The sequence below is a fragment of the Semicossyphus pulcher genome, unplaced genomic scaffold (genome assembly GCF_022749685.1).
Source record: "Semicossyphus pulcher isolate SPU_LCO1_2020_fin unplaced genomic scaffold, fSemPul1.0.p SCAF_3, whole genome shotgun sequence".
NCBI lineage: Eukaryota > Metazoa > Chordata > Actinopteri > Labriformes > Labridae > Semicossyphus > Semicossyphus pulcher.
In genome coordinates this window covers 220919-240561 of record NW_027211704.1, presented here as the reverse complement: position 1 = coordinate 240561, position 19643 = coordinate 220919, and the positions used below count along the sequence as shown (strand labels likewise).

The following is a 19643-nucleotide window of genomic DNA, read 5'->3' as shown; positions in this document are numbered from 1 at the left end:
ATTTCCTCTATGTTGTTCACTTTTCAGCACATTCTTATCCTCTTCATTTCAGACCATATTTCAGGCACCATAACCACATTCATTGGCAATAAAGCGATTACTACAATCTAAATATATCAGCAGTAACTCTGTAAAGCATCTAGTCCATCTGTGGTCAATCACACGTTACACTGTAGAAAGATGGATGCCACTCACAGCAACTCCACTGGGTCCAGGACGGCCTCTCTCCCCAGGCAGACCGCGAGGGCCCTGTGTAGGTGGAGAGAAACAGGTTCACCATTATTCATGAGAGAAGATGCGGATTTGTGCATGTTGTCTTCTGTTGTACTGAAATACACACCATTGGTCCAGGGGCACCATTCTCTCCGGGAGCACCAGCCTCACCCTAAAGAGAGGAACAAAATATTCTTAGAAGACTATTACAAGACCACCTTACGTAAGCGTGTGCACAGCTGTAAACTGATTAATGAACTTATTCACATAGGAACAGCTCATAATATCCTACCTTAGACCCAACAGCTCCAGTCTCTCCCTTTGCACCATCAAGACCTGAGTAACCCTAAATGAAAGAGCAGACAGGTGGAGCACAGTCAGGAAACAATAATAAAAACACCTGAACACCTTCCTGTGAATGTAGACAACAAACACACTCACTCTGTGTCCCTTGATGCCAGGCAGGCCAGGAGTTCCTGGGAAACCTCGAGCTCCCTGTGATGGAGGAGGAGACGTAATGACATAACGGAGATTACACCACGACAGACTTTCCCCACTCATTTAAAGGTTTTAATCAAGTTTTAACGCTAGTGTTTCCGTCAGGTTTGAATATTTACAATCAAAGTTAAGTCCAGTTTTGGCTCCAACTAATATCAGCCACATGGCTCGTCAGACCGAAACCAATGCATCCAGACGATAAATGACTCCATCTACAATGACAATGGGCCTCATTCACTAATATCTGCGCAGAAATGTTCTTACTCTCCGCAAAAAATAAGTACTTGCGCAAAATCACAGTCGGATTTATGACACGTGCGTACCGGCCAATTTTGTTCTCACCACCGTGCGTATGTTAGTAAATCAGAACCATTCTAAATTGTGTCCGCGATCTGCAATCAGCAAACTGCCACGCCTCTATTTCTCCATATAAGGACATCTGTTTGGTGCCGCATGAAGAGAGCGGTGTTACGGAGAAGCTGACAGAACGTGAAAGATGGCCTCAAAAGGAAAATTTCACATCAGCAGAAATAGAAACGATTGTAACAAAAGTGTTACATTTCAATATGAACATTTTCATATGGTCTACTCTATTGTAAACTTAATAAACTAACTCAACTGCTATAATTGAAGATTTAATTATATGACAATAAATTATGAGGATGACACGGCATTTACGTTTGGTCCATACATTAGTAAATTAAATTATTGTTGTCTATTAAAGCCTTTTTTTTCAATAAATGAGGTTTTAATATAGTATGCATTTAGTTAAAGGGTGTGTGTTAACATTTCCGAGGACATTTCTTTCATTTGTGCGTACACATGGTCTGAGGGAGTTCTAAATGTGTTCGCAGAGTACAAAGAAATTTAGGTAAGAACAAATTGATGAATCCAAGATTTGTGCGTCAAACGTGCGTACGCACAGTTCAAGCACAGATTCGTGCCTACGCACTGTTCGTAAATGAGGCCCAATGTTGTTTCCACTCTGCAGTGATCACTCGTAACACTGAGTCTTACAGTAATCCATCATTACTGTCAGCTATGGTTATTGTGTTTAAGATGTGAAAGCATCACTCTTACTGTTCATGATTACGTCTAGTGAGTCTCCCATGGAGCAAAGCGTTCAGCAAATCAAAGATCAAACCAACCGCCTGAGAAGTCTCACCTGAGGTCCGGCCGGTCCGCGCTCGCCACCTTTGCCAGGTTTGCCCGCCTCGCCCTAAAACAGAAACATTTCAGATTCATCAACTTCATTATTCCTTTTTGAAATAGTTTGCCGTGTAGTAAATGCAGTTGATTGGAGTGTGAGCACTCCTAGTGGACACATGGTGACATGTCATGTCTGCTGCCATCATGTGGCTAAAAGAGGGAATTACATGTAAATGTGTTTCCTCCCTGTGTCTTGGGCAACAGATGGGTCTGCTTTTGTAGAATTTCAGGTAGACAGAAAAAGCAAGATGAAATATTTCATATATTTAGTCTTCATCTGAATAACATGATACGCTGTCTAACTGAGTTTCTCTTCTGATGTCAGTTACTTTGAGATATTTGAAAGGTCCCTGCGTTAGCATGTCATGAGTGTTTCTGAAACCAGCTGCACAACACACTTGTAATTTCCGCCGGGTTGTTTCTATCTCTGAGAGATGAAGTCCACTGAGGAACATATCATTTAAAGCCATCGTGTGTAGCAGTAGTGGCAGACATGTTAAATCTCTCACTGTAGTGTTAGCATTGTGCTCTGTTAGCCTCGACTTTGAAGTCCATGGAGTCCAAAGTCCAAACAGTACGTTGTAAAATACACTGGCACATTTCTATGGCAGCTTAGTGTTGATGGTTCTACACTAACACTGTACACTGTTCTGTTCACATGTGTCAGTCGGTTAAGTTTACACTCTATGTAGAGAAAGAGTCCAGTAAAATCAATATGGATTTAAAGAAGTGTATGAACGTGTGGAAATGAATCTGTCCTCCTGGTGGTTTACAGAAGGTTTAGCAGGTGACGTGAGGACAGCGCCTCAGCTGCTCCGTCTGGCAGCCTGGTGTTGTTATTAACAGATTTACACTTACATCATCTCCAGGTTTTCCAGGGGGTCCAGAGGGGCCACGGGGACCCATGGGGCCCTATTAGTGAAGAGAAAACAAAGGTGAGACAGAGGTTCCTTTAATGACCAACAGGGGGCAGCAGCACACAGAGACACGCTGAGTCAGACAAAGGATTCACTTGGACTCTGTCACATTCAGATGCTTTACTACATGAGCAGCTGTGTCCCACATTAATCATCATGATACTGTCTTGCTGATCTGAAACACATTAAATCTACTGTCTAATTAATGTGAGCAGCTCTTCGTATTAAAGCACTTAAAGGAGTTTCTTTATTGTAAGTGTTACTGACATCTTTCAGTGAGACGAGATCAGAATCAGAGGGACGTTTATCGGCCACAAAGATGGAGCAAAGACTTCGACTGCCTCCTTGGCCTGACGTGCAGATGTTTCCATCTTCCTCTCTTTCTTTGAGCCACTTTCTTCCTCAGCGTTGTGCTTACAAAGGTCAGGCTCTGTAACTTCTAAATGACCTTTAACCTTTTCTCCGTGTTAGTCTGTCTTTACTCAACAGGTGGGACAAAAAAGTGCTAATGTTGAATGAAACACTGACATGAAAAGTATGAGGGATGTTATATATTAGGACAATATAACGTAAATGATCCAATTAAAGGCATCTGGTTGTTTGTTACTGTGAAGGGAAACCCCGGCCTCTTTGACCCTCTGCGCTCTCATAGGCTGAAACTATCTCTGCTCTTCACAAACACTGCCAGCACTGTGACCCTGAAACTGTCGACTTATCCTCTGGAAGGCAGCTTGATTCTAATCGCACATAATGATGTGCTGGAACACTTTTAAAAGAGGAGAGGAGGCTGCATATCTGAACTCCACAGGAGCAGATTAACACAGCGGTGGGGAGACCCTGCACGGTCTACCTGCTGAGGGATCGGGTCGGACGGGGGAGGGGGGGCAGTCTGATTTCTGGAAGCTTTGTTAGAGGTAAAGCGGGGGGGGGGGGGGGGGGGGGGGGGGGGGGCGAGGAGGCGTGAGAGAGAGGCTAAACTTGGGGGAGCAAAGAGGGAGAAAACTAAAAGTACGAATTTTAGGAACAAGTAAGCAAAGTTTTGTAAAGGGGGTAGGGTCTCGTCTGGTAGGAAATAATCTAAGGACAGATATAACATAGCAGGAGAGCTTGGGAAGCCGTCAGTGAGAAGATGGGCAAAGAAAGGACGAGAAATCAACAGCAGGCCTGAAAACTGCACTCGACAAGAGATTACAACAGCAGAAGGCCACTACGGCATCCTGCTTCGTTTCACACAGACTTCACTGAAGAGGGTTGTTTGTGTTGAAACTGAAGGAACTGGGTAAATACGGGAGGAAGCAGAAGTTAGCGGCGAGCAGAGAAAGGTTAGAAAGGGTTTGGAAATGTGGTTCAGCTGCAGCGAGGAGACGGCGGCCCAAGTTTCCACATGAGGAAGTGAGAGACGAATAAAATACGGTGGCACTGACAGTTATCGAGGTTTATCGAGTATAGAGCAACATGCAGAGCGGGCTGGGGGACGGATGGCTTCTCTGTGCCACACTTACAGACTGTCCGGGCTCTCCAGCCTCTCCTGGGTTGCCTTGGAAACCTTGTGGGCCCTGGGATGTGGAAAGGAGGAGGAGATAACACACTTAGTGATACATGAACATTGAAGTCATTTCTTAAAAACAATGGCACAAAAAATCCCGATCAAGTTTGTCAAAGCTTCGTTTCACTTTGTGTGTTGGACAAAGTCAACGACTGAGACGTGTCAGCTGAAACTCTGATATCATATTTATTCACCATCACTCAGCAGATCCAACGACAGAAACAACAGAGACCGGCTGTCTCAGACTGGTTCTGTCAGCACCATGATAGCGGTCATACTGCTTCTATAGGCAGTTAAATGGCACACATGCTCCTGAATGAGCACTGAGTAAAACTACACCCACAATAAGTAAACGTGTGTTATCCAGTGTTTGGGTAGTGTCGTGTATCTGTGTGTGTTTGTGTTACAGACTGCAGCTTCTCAGAATGTCACTGCTGATTCCCTTCACATGTCATGTCCTAAATGTGGACAAAGTCTGCCTTGTTTGAGTTTGTTTGAGTTTAATCTAAAAGCACTCGAAGGTGTTTAAGGAGGAAAAAAGGTATCTCCAAATTTGGGCTGGGATGATTTAACGATCAAGTCGAGGCACGCTGGCTGGCATTGCCTCCCTCTGAACAGCTTTACTCCAAGGTCTGGGAGGACTCAGACATGTACAGGTGGAGCTTTGTTGCAGGTAAAAGCAGAAAAAGGTGGGGTCTGTGTGTGTGTGCAGGAGTGTAAGCCCAGTAGTCTCTGAGGAAGCTAAATTGTCAGGTGTTCTGCAGCGTGTTCAGGTCGTGGCGTTCGGAAAAAGCCCTGCAGCCTGCAGCTGGGAGACGTAACTATCCCCCGAGAGCTTCCCCCGGACACTGGCACTCTAACAGAGCTGTGTGTAAACATTTGTCTCTGTCAGCTGGTGCTATGTTCGCCTTGTTGGTGTCGGGGGTCATTTTGGGGTCATTGTTGTTATGAAATGAACTCGGGGGAAGCAGACAGTGTGGCATCATGCACTTTACAATTATGAGATTTAGCCTGAGAGGATCCTGTCTGTGGTTGAACACAGGATCTTTAGTGTGCAGGTGCACCCGGCGTGTGTGCTGTCTGGGGCGGGCAGGAGGTACTTACAGGTGATCCGGTGGGGCCAGGTGGTCCTCTGGGACCCATGGGGCCCTGAGGGGAAGAGAAGAGACAAGAGACACAACATCAGGATAACAGCATATAATCACATCCTCTGCTGATATACACCAAACACATAAACCGAGAAGGACATGATGGATTTACATTTTACACGTCTTACTTTGGCGTTTGAAGGGAAGGGACTTCTTTTTGTCCTCTTAAATTGTGTCAGAACCTTCACAAAAAATAAAATACCACCTGTCTTGCCCTAAAGCTTCACTAAACTCAACGGCTCTACTTGTCAAATCCATAAATCGCTTGAAATTCCTCCATGGCATTCAGACCTTCTTCTGCTCTCTATCCTGCTCTTTTCACCGTCAGCCCCCTCCTCCTTCCCTCAGCTCTTTTCCCACTCTCTGTGAGCCCTTAAAGTTCAAAGGTCAGACTCCGTAGTGCTGTACTCCCTCCGTTTAAAGCGTCAAGACAGCAGGTGAGACTTCTTCAACCGAAGTCTCTCTGACTGAGCGTGAGTCTGCTCTGCGCGAGCTGCTGGCCGGAGTCACACGCCAAAGTAACTTCTGCCTGAACTTCATCCATCACTTCTCAACAGGAGAAAGTCACATTCACTGCAAGTTAGGAGCCAAATCCTCATTTGATTCAGACTGTTTGACAGCTTTCCTCTTGGATTAAAACATATTCCCTTGAGTAGGCTTCCTTTTATAAACACACACTTTAGTTCTGCTTTAAAAAAACGAGGGTGGCAGCCACAGCAAACGCCACAGTGGTCCTCAGAAACGAATGAAAGTCACCTTTCAGCGGGAGGGGAAGCCTTCACCACAGCAGCTACAAACTCAGATCAATGGGGCTCTATTTCTGCAGGACACGTGTGTGTGTGTGTGTGTGTGTGTGTGTGTGCATGAGCAGGCGCAGTGTTTGATATGTAGGTGTACGGATACAGGTTTGGGGAGGTTCTGAGGACGTGTATGACGGGTTAAAAGTCTGTTCTTTCACTGCTCTCTTCCACAGCAGGCTGGAAAACGCCAACATAAAGTAGCTTCAAAAAGGATCCAGCATTACAGCGAGACAGACCTGTGGAAGGACAGTCAGAAGGAGCGCAGCCACAAAAACTGCTGCTAGCTGTGAGGATCTGATCGACTGCCCTCCCTCCCTTCCTCTCCCCCTCCTCCTGGTGTCTGAAACCTCTGCTGCGCTGACACGCTGCCAAGCTTCTCTGCGGCTCTCTGAAACCAAAATAGCTCCCAGTGTGCTCCTCGCTCCGTCTCAGGCCGGCTGCCATGCCAGCTAACCAAGTGCAGCAGCAGTTTTTCAGCGGCTGACAATCAATGTTTGTTTCCTCAATTATTAAAACGCCCCCTCTGTGCTCCACGGGAGGTGTTTATTTTCCATCAGGACCCAGGACGTTCTTTTCTTCATCACTGTGGGCCTGACTTCTTATCTCTTAATTTTCTTCCCCAGCCATTTAGAAAAGAAGAGATGAAACATGGATGATGCAACAAATCGCTTCTTGAATGGGTCCTCTTCCTTGTTTCCTTCACTTCTTCATGATTTCAATCCTTATTGGGTATCTCCTCTCCCAGTTAACAACCGTGATGTAGATGTTGCGTCCATCTCATACCTTGCATACTTGATAACCATGTCTTCATTTCTTCTTGCTAATAATCCCTTTACACTGCATCCTCGCCTGTTTATATGCAGGTTACTTTAAAAGAATTGAACATGGCAGTAGCAGCAGCTCTCAGAATCGCTCGCTCACCATTGGTCCTTGCATCACACCCATCTGTGCGCCGCCAGACTTCTCGTCGAAACCACCGGCCATCTGAGCAGCAAAATTCTGAAAAAGAAAGAGAGCAGTAAGACGTTGGGTTACATGAGATTCATCTCAGTGGCATTAAGGCAAGACATTACATGGACTGTAGGGTGAAGCATCTGTACAGAAGAAGAAAGAAATCCAACTTTTTTCTTGCTTCTACCGACTCCCATCTCTAGACTTGAGTATTTATTTTAAAGTAACAACCGCAGGCTAGGCTACTAGCTACTACTAGCCCAGTATGGATGTCATATGATGCTATCTTTGTCTTAAAGCCTGGCTCAGTTCACTGAAGGAATCCTACTCTTAAAACAGGCTAAGCACCGAGAAGCTAACTAAGCTAACGTTAACGTCACTTTGGCTCGCAGCCTCTCCTGATGTCATGAGTCTGCAAAAGAGCACCACTGATTTCTGACTTATAATAGATTTATTTTAGAGGGTTTTTTAAATAATTCTACCTTTTTAATTGAAAAATATTCAGCCTTTAATGTGTGATTTGAAATTGCAGATTGCTAACGTCTTGCTACCTTTGGCTAACCTTACACGTTATGCTAGCAAGGCACTCGTCTTTGTTGCCTAAAACAGTATTTGCTCGTAGCAGCCATATTTTTTTTTGTTGCTTTGCAGGCTCATAAGAAGAAGACACAAGTCCATTTCCGAGGGGCGAATAAATGATGGTATCAGATCAGTGCATTGACTTGCGTACTTGGCGATACCTGATACATACCAGGAAGTATCAGAGGCTTTCAATCCTGCTATCTGTCTCTGCGCTTCATATTGCAACAGTGTCCATGAAAGAGTACCACATAGTTTTGTCAGTGGTGTGTCGTGTTTGGAGGATGCTGTGACAGAGGATGGCCTTTGATAGTTTGTCAGCAGCTCATTACGTGACTCCTGATGCAGACAGAGCAGAGACAGAGGGCATGTGAACACTTTTCATCTCTCCCCTTCACAATGAGTCCCCTTGTCACCCCCTCACCCAAAAAAGCTCCTTGTCCCCTCCCTAAGTCTATCATCCTACCTCCTGCCCTTCCACCGCCTCCTCCCTCCTTTTCTCCTCCAAAGAATGAGAGGCATTCCACCTATTCTCTCTCTCTCTGCGTCTACCCGCTGCCGTCTCTCTGCCTCCTCCCAAAGAGTTCCCACATCTTTTGTGCTCCTGGATTCTTTCCTCGCTCCATTTTAACCATTCTTTCTGCTTATTCCAGTCAGACTGAACCCATTCTTGGCCCTGCGTCAGCCTGTCAGCTCCTGTGTCTGCCGTGAATGCTAAAGCCCTACTTGTCATGGGACACTTACTCCGCCAAGGCCAGGGGGTCCATTAGGTCCTGGAGGTCCAGGGGGGCCAGGGTTTCCGGGGGTGCCAGGCTCACCATCTCTGCCGCGGGGACCAGAGCCTCCCTGAAATACAGCAAGAATAAAACAATCAATTAAAAGGGCGAGAATATTATGTGGAGGTCAAAGGTCATTCGCACTGACTTATTTTGAATGATCAATCTTCTTTTAAAAAGTAAAGGACCAAATTCTGCGACCTCTTAAGAATGAAGCAAGTCTGTGCCTCAGTTTGTCCACAAACTGGAAGAAAACACAAAGTTTTCCTTTATTTACTTTTTACCATCAAACTGTCTGAAACCAGTAAACCACCAAAAAACTGCAAATATTCAGATTTGAGAAGGCCGGGTTTCTCTTGAACCTTTCCATAATTCTTTTTGTCATGCGATTGATTAATTAATTTCCTGTTAATCGACCTTAATACTGATCTATAAATCACTTTAGCTCGACTCACATATGCGGCTTATTTTGACATTATTCCATCTGCAATTTGCCTTTTGACCACAAGGAACATAAATTTGATATGAAACACGAATGAAAGAAACATCCTTCAATAAACATCTTTTTGATGACTCGGTGTTTTAACACAGCAAAGTATCAAAAATAATAATAATAGAGTTTCAGGCGTTTTGTCAGTGCTCGAGCTCGGTCGTACTTTGGATAAATCATTACACAGCTGCTGGCAGACGATCCACAAATGGACTTCATTTATCAGAACAGCTGACAGACGCTTGAAGCTCTGCTGAACCTCCCCAGACGGCACTGACGGGTCCACACGAGCAGAAACTCCACACCTGATTTTGATCATTCAGCACTGACATTTGTCTCCAGAAAACTAGAGGTTAAAAAACTTAAAAAAGAGCTTTAATACTTAAACCACGGCCAAATGAGCGACACAAACGTAGAGGTTTTAGAGCTCGCTGATGATTTATCAGAATCAGACTACCTGGCATACCTCTGTGCATGTAGTGACAAATTACCCTGCGAGGGGATCTGAACAAAGAATGTGCTCAACACCTCCACCGCTGCTTTACCTCTGCTAGCCAAAACTTTATGCACCTTGTGCGCTAATCTGAATAAACAAGATGACTACACAGTTAACTCGTCGCCTGCAGCCATTATCACATCCAAGTGTTGCTACATTAATGCGCTGATCAAAGCGAGAGCAGCCACGCCGCTCCTCTCTGTGGCCTCCGTTTGTCAGTGTGGGAAATCAGACGTTTACATTATGAGTCTCCCACAGTCCCACATCTGTTAAACAACCCAGACCTAAGCCCACCACACGGCCTAATGGGAACGACACATGACCAGTTAGACTGAGACGCTCCATGAAAGGCGACCATTCTGCAAACCTGCAGCCTTTAACAGACACCCACCCACCTCCGCCCGCGAGCTATCGGGTTCAATAGCACAGACTGTGCTTCTTAAAGGAGCCGAGTGTGCGGCTGATTTTTGGTGTGAAGAAGACGAGGGTGGAGGGTGTGGGGATCTTTCTTTTTCAGACTGACCTTCTCTCCCTTATCTCCTCTGGCTCCTCGGGGTCCCTGCTCTCCTGGTGGGCCCTGGTGAGAAGGAGACGGTGAAGGAGTCAGTAACCTCAGGTGTTTTCTTAGTCAGCTGAAGAAGCAGCTGGAGCTTGTGAACTCTGCTACTGTTATGTCATATCAGTTTCCATCTGCAGCCACTGCAGCTGGGAGCACATTTAACACCTTTACGACTAAATGACGTCTAAAGTTCTCTAAATATGAAGAGACAGCTAAAAGACTGAAACAGAAAAGTGAAGGAAAATTGTAGAATGCAGAAATGCTTGCATACCATTGGGCCACCTGGTCCTCTTGGTCCTACAACCTGCACAAGAAAGGGAAACCATGTCAGTAATCTTTATTAAAGTAGTCATGTAAACGCAGCCTATGAATACTCCTTTCATTGAGGCCCTCTCTGAAAGCGTACAGCCACCAGATGTCTTCACACACGAGATGTTTAGGCCGCGTTGCACTCGCGGCGAGGGAAACATTATCTCTCCCCCATCAGAGCGGGCTTGTTAATTGCTAATCTCTCGGGGCCAAGCGTTATAAGAAACATACAGTAAACAATGCCTTCGTATTTCCTGCCTTGTGTCCCTTTAGAGGGGTAAAGCATTTCCAGGTGCAGCAGCGGGGAGGTTTCTCTCTCTGCTGGCCTGTGAGGATGTTTGTGGAGGACAGTATGGAGGCATTATTTATTATAATAATAACTCTTCACACACACAGAGAGCAGAACTCAAGCACTTGATTCTTCTACTCAACTACATTTCACACAGAACATATGAAAGCTTATAAACTATGACGCATCTGGATCCATTCAACTGTGCAACTGTATTTGACAAGTCCTATTTGCACATGAATGCATCAGTGGTTATAATATATAGTGTAATATGCAATAGAAGAAGACCCACGTGGCCTGTGCAGACTTTAACTTGCATGCTGTGTGTTAATATTGCAGTATTGATGCGATTTTACTAAAGTAAACGCTCTTCATACTTTGCACTACTTGGCTAACGTGTACGCTGTGGAGAGTTTACACTCAACAAGTTACAGGCAAATATTTTCCAATGAAATCAGTGAAAACGTTACAGCCCCGTGTGGTGCAAACTTACATCGGTAATGTCTCCGGGTTCACCTTTCTGACCCTGGTGTTGAAAAGATAAAGCATAAAAACAGGAATAAGGGTGACAATTACAAACACACGTACACACACGCACACACACACACACACACACATCTGTCAGGTATATAAACCTGCCCTCAGAGACCATCTGAGAAGCACGTGAGACCGGAGGTAAGCCATCTTAAGGACATTGGTAAACAGGTAAATATTGCTAATAAATCCCCCGACAGCTTCATCAGACACATAAAGATGGTATTCAGTGTCGAGTGGGAAGTAACCTCCATCCATCTGGCATCGAACCGTGACCTCAAGACATTAACAACAGGGCCTGCTCTGCTGTCACACTGGGACTGATGCACATTGAAGTGCAGGTGCTCGAGAGCCGCACACACACTGAATGATAACACACACACAGACATATCTTCACACACACACACACACACACGTAATGATAACACACACACACTGAATGATAACACACACACAGACGTATCTTCACACACACACACACACACACACACACTGAATGATAACACACACACACTGAATGATAACACACACAGACATATCTTCACACACACACACACACACACACACTGAATGATAACACACACACAGACATATCTTCACACACACGCACGCACACACACACACACACACACACACACACACAGACAGAGTGTATCCTGAGGTGTCTCACCTTGGCTCCAGGTGCTCCTGTGATGTGGTCAGGTGGGTTAAAGGGGACAAACAGATCACAGTTAGTGAATGCATTACACACAGACACATCACGTTTACATTATATTCCCCAGAAACCACAGAGTCTCTATGTGCTGGTTGCCAACGGTTCTTCCCTAAATTAGAGTCCTCTGAAGACCACCACCATCCTAACGTCTGTGGTACCCAAAGAGCCCATCATGACACAGAGTTGTTGATTGACCATCTTGAAGCTCAGAGCAGAAGCGAAGCGGCTTTGTGTTGTAAAGCTTTGTAATAACAACTGTTAGTTATCTGTAGACTTTAAGGTATAGGGCTGGGTATCAATGACAAGTGAACTGTTGTGTTTTTATAGCTTTGATAGAGAAGGAGCTTCTCCAATGGCGTCTGTGGCTCAGTGGTAGAGGCTCTGAATCATAAGGTTGGGGGTTCGAACCCTGACTGCTACACGACACAATGGTGACTGAGCCTATGGCCCACTGATGAAAGCCTTGGCATCTGCATTGTTTTCTATACTTAATGTTCTGGTCAGGTTTCGATCAATATAAGATGGTATAGCGGTTTGATAGCCAGCCCTGGTAACTAGATAACTGCAGATGATGCTCTACATGTTACATATTGCACTTAATTTAGCCTTGAACAGAAGATCAGTATTTTTATGAAGCATTTTAACCCACAGGCATGCATTGCAACAAACAGTGACACTTCTGATTTCATCGATGCTCCTCAGCTGCTCTCAAAGCTCCGTCTTTATCAGGAAGCGTCGTGCTGCACAGTCTCAGCAGAGTGTTGCACTTTTTCTCTCCATCAGATCTGCAGAAATCCACAGAGAGGATATGGAGCAGAAACGCGAGGCCGTGTCTGCCTGACTGAGGTATTTCCTTAATGACTCCCACATGTTTTCATTATGCTCAGAGAAAGAGAGACGATTCAAACAATATGGGGCCAAGGTGAGCCAGCCATGGAAAAATAACGGTGAGGAAGCATTTCACTGAAATGTGCTCAGATGTGTCACTGTTTGTCTTTGATTTCTGATCATGTGTTTGCTTTGGGGGCTGAAAATAGCATCAAATCAAAGGTTTTCATGTATTTACTGATTGAATGCATTAAAGAGGTTAAGCTGCACCTGCAACCTTTGATTTATACCAAACTGTTGATTTTCTCCCCAAAGTAAACGACCTGATCTCGTAGAGTAATTTATTTATGAGAGGTGTGAGATAAATAAATTACGACCAATGGGTGGAGACTGGTCAGCAGCGCAGATGGGGCAACACTCTCCGAATGGGATTTCAGGTTTGGGGCAGTCTTTAAGCTCCTCGCAGACAATTTCATCACACAGGACGGTCCCAGTGTCGCACACACAGATGCGACAGGGCTCTGGTTTCCACACGTCCTTGTCGCTATAGCGCTGTCCGTCCTGTACACAGCTAAAGGTGTCCTCTGTGTGTGCGGCCATAGTTAGGGACACACACACCGAGGCCGGGCAGGTGGATGGTGGGAGGAAAAAGGAGATTATACATCAGGTACATAACAGTCAGTACAATGTGTTACTATAAACAATTTGAACTGCTGTATTTACTTTTCACCTGACATGTGAGAGAGAGACGACATTTCACATGGAAGCACACATGCAGTGCATGAACAGGTACGCTAAGCTGTTAATACCATACACATGTAAAACTTCAACCTGCATAAGAAACCTGAAGCAAAGCATTTCATTGATGTTGTTGGGTAGATGGCAGAGCGAGCTCAAACTCTGACTGATTTCTCTTCTTCAGCGAGAGCGACAGAGAAAAACATCTGATCTTTCTGCAAGTGAATATCTTAAAAAATAAAAATATAATAAATATAAATAAATAAATAATAATAAAAAAAGCAGGCGCCTCAAGTACAGAGGCTGCAGTCCTCGACGCGCTGATCGCAGGTTCGACTCCCGGCCTGTCCATCATTTGGTGCATGTAACCCCCCCCCCCTCCACACCCCCCAGTTTCCTGCCTCTCTTCAGCTGTCCGATCAATAAGGGCAAAAAGCCAAAACAACCATCTAAAACAATATATCCCACACGCCCAATGTATTCAAATAGCTTTCTTTATTCTTATTTATCGATACATTCTGATTTTTATACTGTACTGCTGCAACACCTGAACTTCCCACCTGGGGATCAATGAAGGATCATCTTATCTTATCTCATCTTAAATCCCAAAGACTCAGTTTACTATAAAACATGACAAAATGACTTAAAATTCTCACATTTTAGAGGACAGAACCATCAAATGTTTTCAAGAGTTTATAAAAATAGCGACCAAATTACTTTTTTAAGATGATTTTTTGCCATTTACTAGACAGGACCGCTGCAGACAGGAGATGTGGGGCGAGGACAGTGGGCGGTGACATGCAGCAAAAGGCCGAGAGCGGGAGTTGAACCTGCGGTCGCTGCATCGAGGACTGGAGCCTCTTTATATGGGGTGTCTTCTCAGTCTTTCAGTTAAACCAGTGCCCAAAATATCCTTTTGCAATTTAGCTAGTGTAAAAATCAACTAATTGTTGCAGCTCCATAGTCTGGCCTACATAAACCCAGTCTATGTAGGCCAGTCTGAATCTGGCCTTTGCGCGTTGAAGGTCACACTGCTCTCCTCTCCACCCTTTTTCTTTTTGCCACACGACTCGAATAACAACCAAAATGTCAGAAAGTAATCTTAAGAAGCAAACAACAAAAACACACCACAGTAAACTTGCTATTTATGTTAACCATCGATGAGAGCAGTTTCTGAGGAGCTACTCCAGCATGCAACCTCTCACATAGCCACCGGGTGGCAGTGTCACATCACAGAATCAGAGTGAAGATGAGCAACACCTGCAGGAAACCTCCGATAACTTCACAGGGGCTGGAGCCCATGTGGCGAAATTCCTCGACAAGTTAAATATAGGGCGAGTTTACACTGCGGGAGACACCCTCATTTACGGCACAGGACAGACTTTGCATTCAGAACATGAAGAATGTTTGGCTTTTTCAGACCACAGCTCTGCAAACAGAGCAGAGCTGAACGTGATGGAGGTGGGCCGTGTTTCAATACAGGTACTGTACCTGCTTTTAACAATCAACTCAGTAATTAGCCATATTCCTTCATTTTCCAGGCAGCTCAGTGAAAAGTCAACAGCAGCTGAAAGAAAAGCTCTGATTGAAGCTGCTGAACTGCACCTGAGGGGTGAAAGTGGTTAACACAGCAAGAGAAGGCCTCAGGGTCCGGAGTGCAGAGTGGGAGTAAGTACAGTAGCTATATTTACCTTTGAGCGCTGCTTAAGTCGAGGAAGTTAACGGACCTCAGCAGCAATGAATGAGCTCTTTCTGGAGAGGGGACAGAGCGGGCAATTCACAAACTACTGCCTTGTATAAACACGGGGCGCATTTTAAACCCCCCATCTGGAAGCCACGGCTGCATCAGATGCCAATTCAAACACACGGGAGAAAAGAAAACGGTCAGCTTTCACGCACAGACCTCTGCAGGTTTGACATTTAGTCTTACAGGCTTGTCAGAGGACTGCACCTGTCCTGTCACTGCCTCAGATATGAAAGATTCTCATGATACTCTGGGACAAGGGGTTCTGTGTGTGCTGCAGGGCTGATAGAAAGCTGGCTTTCCTTCACTGAGGGTGATTTGTTAGTCTCCTCTCTTGTGCGTTGGCAGCCACGCTGCTTTTCAGGGGAGTAAAATGAAGAATGAATATTGTAAAGTGAACCCAGGTGTACTCTGAGGACAGCAGACCTCAGGTCTCTATCCTTCTTTTAACCCCGTTTGATTAGCTTTTAGGCCCACATGAAGGGTCAGTCAGTGGCCTTATACTCGACCCCTGTCCCTTCTGAGTGACTGGGGGCTGTGCTGAGGTCACAATCAGACCTCTCTGCCACTTCAGCGTCTCCCAGAAAAAATGCTGAGGAAAGAAGGGCTCGCATTATATCCAGGGGCCTATTCGTCTGAAAGGGTAACCTGAGACTTTCAATTGCTTTGGCGTACGTTTCCCTCTTTTTTCTCATTCTTCTAGAAAATACACCTTTTCTTTGCCTTTAAAGGCTCAGTAACATACTGCACCTCTCCGGATAACAATAACAAAGTCCCCCAGTTTTATATTTTTCCAATCACCTCTCTCTTGCACCTTGGCTCTGTCTCTCTCTGGGCTGACTGTCACAGCTTATGGCTAATCTTTTAAGCAGATGGAAATGCTGAAATCATATGGAACATTATTTCTGGCCCCGATCTGCTGGCGAGCCTTCAATCTCAAATGTCTCGTGTGGATACTAAAATCAATAACCATGATGAATGCTCCAATTTCATGAAAAAAGCAGCAGAGAGAGAGAGCAGAAAGTCTGCAGGTATGAACAATGACACCAGGGCCGTGTGATTCGTCACAGAGCGAGTATTACAAGAATCACTTTAAAACACTTTTGGTTATTCGTCCACCTTTCCGCCTCAGCAAGCCAGGATTTGTCTGGATGCCCTCTGACAGCAAAGGAATGTGAACACTTCTCACCACAGGCCCTTGAGCCTGGCCACCTTTCACTTATTGCCCCCCCCCCCTATATTAAGTGAATCTGCAGCTAAAAGAAGAGCCTGTCAAGGCCCCTAAAGCACCCACAGGTGTCCAGCAGCTTGACCTGAGAAAGAAGGGGGAGGAAGGGGACAAGGCGCTGGGCTCCACTGAAAGGGGTCAGAATCTGAATCTTGATGGTTTTCGCTTTCCGAACTTTCTCCCTCAGTAAAAAGTTCATCAGGAAACAATCTTAAAAAAACAGTAACGTTTATAAAAACTAACTCATCATAAGCAAGCACACAACTCCTGCGCTCTCTCTGTGCTCTCTCTGCTCTCCCTTTTTGCGTAAACCTGCCACATCTCTCCATGCAGTGCACCACTTTTACGCACGCCCACAACATGAAGAGACTTTTACCGCACTTTGAAGATACAGTTACATTACAACTCTTGGTAGACAAAAGTCCGCATCAGTCATCAGTGAAATAACTTTTAATGCAGCAGAGAATCCAAACTTTCTGAACTTTCTGCGCGTAAAGGTGCGAGGGAAAATCCAAATCACTCCAAGCACCAAAACAAGCGCTTAACTGTTCAAAGTCCAGGTGCTGCGCTTAAAGTAAACCTACTTCAGTCGTCTGATTGGAATAAGATCCTTTTTTATGCACCTTGTGGCAACTTTAATTCATTAGTAAAGTGCAAAAAAAAGTGTCACTTACGGTCGTCCTCCTCCTGGCATCTCACCACGGCTAATAGACACACTTGGGCTGCTACAAGTAGCAGTAGAGTCCTGGAATCCATAAAGCTGAACATGTCTAAATATTAGACATGCAGGGCCCTATAGGGATAAACAAGGTAACGTTGGCTTGTCTCAGTGTGTGAATCCCCAGTTACAAAAGCCGAACCATTCGAAAATCACCCTTCCCAGAAAAAGAAACCGATGAGGGAATCCAGCGGCAGGACCCGGACCTGCAGCACAAACTCAGCACCGACCGCTTCGGGCCTGACGCTGTAGTTTTATGTCCCTGCTTCCTTCAATGAATCTTCGTATATTCCCAAATATGAGCCCGGCCCCTTACCCCCTGTCAGGCTGAAATCTGAGACCCGCTTCCCTCCCTTTCTGTCTCCCAGGTTACATTATTCCATCCCAGACCACTCCTCTCAACACGTGCTGCTACTGAACCCAAAAAAACGCAAACTTTCTTCAGCCAAAGTTCGGTGCCCTCCCCCTTTCTTCCCCTTCTCACCCCGCCTTGTTCATCGAAAGCATAGCGATGTCAGAAGTGCTTCGTTACGCTAATTGAAGAGGCTGCTTCATTTTGTCGTGGAGGTCTGTGCAGGACTGCTATGAAACCCTGATGGAAAGGAAACTATAGGTTAGTGGCTTGGTCAGAAAATAAGACGAATATTCCACTACACAAATGCTGATTTGAGATGTGAAAATACAAACATTATTAATGACACTAAGTGCCACAGAGAAGCTTTAGACACAGGGACCCAAAAGAATGCAAAAAGTCCCGCTGACCTTAAAGAGTGCAGGAGATGAACTTCATGATGAATGTGTCAAAATCACCTTTAAATACTTTTATATGAAAGTCATGCATTACTCATGACTCATTACTTGATGAACCTAAACCCAATAACAGACATTAGGAGCATCAATGCTCAGTTTGTTTATTCATTAATACTGAGTCATGATATTTAATGACAGCCTGCACAGTGGAGTTCAGAGCTGCAGTGATAAAGTTCTTTAATTGATGGAACTTGATCGAGAACTATTTTGATGATCAATTAACAACTCAACTCAGCTTTATTGAAACAGCACCTTTCACACATGAAGCATGCAGGCCGAAGCTTCACCAAAGAGCAGACAGAGAAGTGACAGCAGGAGGCCAAAAAACAGGACATGAATATATAATAATAAAAGATTATTCAAATGCAATGAAAAGATAAAATGAATACATATATACTACACACACAAACATATATATACTTTTATATATAAGATATTAGGAGTCAATAAAATCAGTAACAGCTGAGTAGGACAGACTAATATTGAGCCTTCTTTAAAGACACCCAGAGAGCCTGCAGGTTGGTGTCGGGGGCAGCGAGTTCCACAGCTCAGGTGATCTCCACAGAAGCTCTCTCTCCGGGGCTTGTGTGTGACACACGGGGAACATTTAAAGGGAAGCAGTCGAGGAGCTCAGTGATCTGACAGGAACAGAAAAAGACGTCTAGGCCGTGTCACGCTTCAGAAACAATTAAAATAACTTTTTCTTGAAACAATTTGTTGGTTCCAACTTTATGTTTGGATGTGCTGCGTTTTTGTCATCTGTACGGAAGCCCTAAGCGGACAATTTTGTTTACTCCATTGTCCCGTGATAGTAGTGAGTAATTTCCGATCGTTTTCTCGTGATGTCAACTTATTTATGTAGTTATCACGAGATAACAACGCTGGTTTTCTCGTGATAACAGGGACAGAATAAACACAGTGATAGTACACACCACAACATGTTACCGTCACCACACTAATGAGCTAAGTTAAGCCTGTTTCTGTGTTGGTTTTGTGCTTTGCAGCTCTGGGGATACGATCATCTGATGTCACGCTGAGTAAATAAAATGTATGGAGATATTTGATAATTAAACAAGAATCCCTAATTGATGACTAAAATACAATTCTGTTGCAGCTATAGTGGAAGACTCAATATCAGTGGATGTACTGGCAGGAAGGCCAGTTAAAGGTTTAGGGGCGGCTGTGGCTCAGTGGTAGAGTCAGTCATCTCTCGGTAGGAAGGTTCGGGGGTTCGATCCCTGACTGCTACAGTCACATGTCGAAGTGTCCTTGGGTAATACACTGGCCCCCGGATTGCTCCCGGGCAGAGCCATCAGGTATGAATGAGCATAGCTCTGATTGGCGTCTGCCATCGGTGTGTGAGTGTGTGTGTGAATGTGACATCAGAAGTCCGGTCCATTTACCATTTCATCATGTGCAGTCTGTTTGGTAAATGTGCATCAGGTTTACATACAGTGGAGGGCTGCTTCGCTGAGCCTCTCCAGGGTTGTACTCTCAGTAATAAAAAAGGAGCACTTTGTTCATTGCAGATACTGTGCACCTTTTGAA

General features: G+C 44.9%; 1 protein-coding gene across 2 annotated transcripts in view; it reads right to left on the bottom strand.

The window, feature by feature from the left end:
* Positions 1–17526, bottom strand: part of col2a1b (collagen, type II, alpha 1b) — a 45082-nt gene extending 27556 nt beyond the window's left edge. The window contains exons 1-16 of one of the 2 annotated variants that reach the window (XM_069677417.1): positions 17242–17526; positions 13235–13441; positions 11985–12001; positions 11274–11306; positions 10454–10486; positions 10147–10200; positions 8606–8707; positions 7253–7330; positions 5488–5532; positions 4340–4393; positions 2779–2832; positions 1877–1930; positions 655–708; positions 506–559; positions 341–385; positions 196–249 (exon numbers count right to left, since the gene is read on the bottom strand). In XM_069677417.1, the coding sequence (XP_069533518.1) occupies positions 196–249; positions 341–385; positions 506–559; positions 655–708; positions 1877–1930; positions 2779–2832; positions 4340–4393; positions 5488–5532; positions 7253–7330; positions 8606–8707; positions 10147–10200; positions 10454–10486; positions 11274–11306; positions 11985–12001; positions 13235–13441; positions 17242–17335 (1032 nt within the window). In that variant the 5' untranslated portion in view covers positions 17336–17526. The remainder of the gene's footprint in view (positions 1–195; positions 250–340; positions 386–505; positions 560–654; positions 709–1876; positions 1931–2778; positions 2833–4339; positions 4394–5487; positions 5533–7252; positions 7331–8605; positions 8708–10146; positions 10201–10453; positions 10487–11273; positions 11307–11984; positions 12002–13234; positions 13442–17241) is intronic. The other variant, XM_069677419.1, reaches the window with a different exon arrangement.
* Between the last annotated feature and the right edge of the window lie 2117 nt (positions 17527–19643).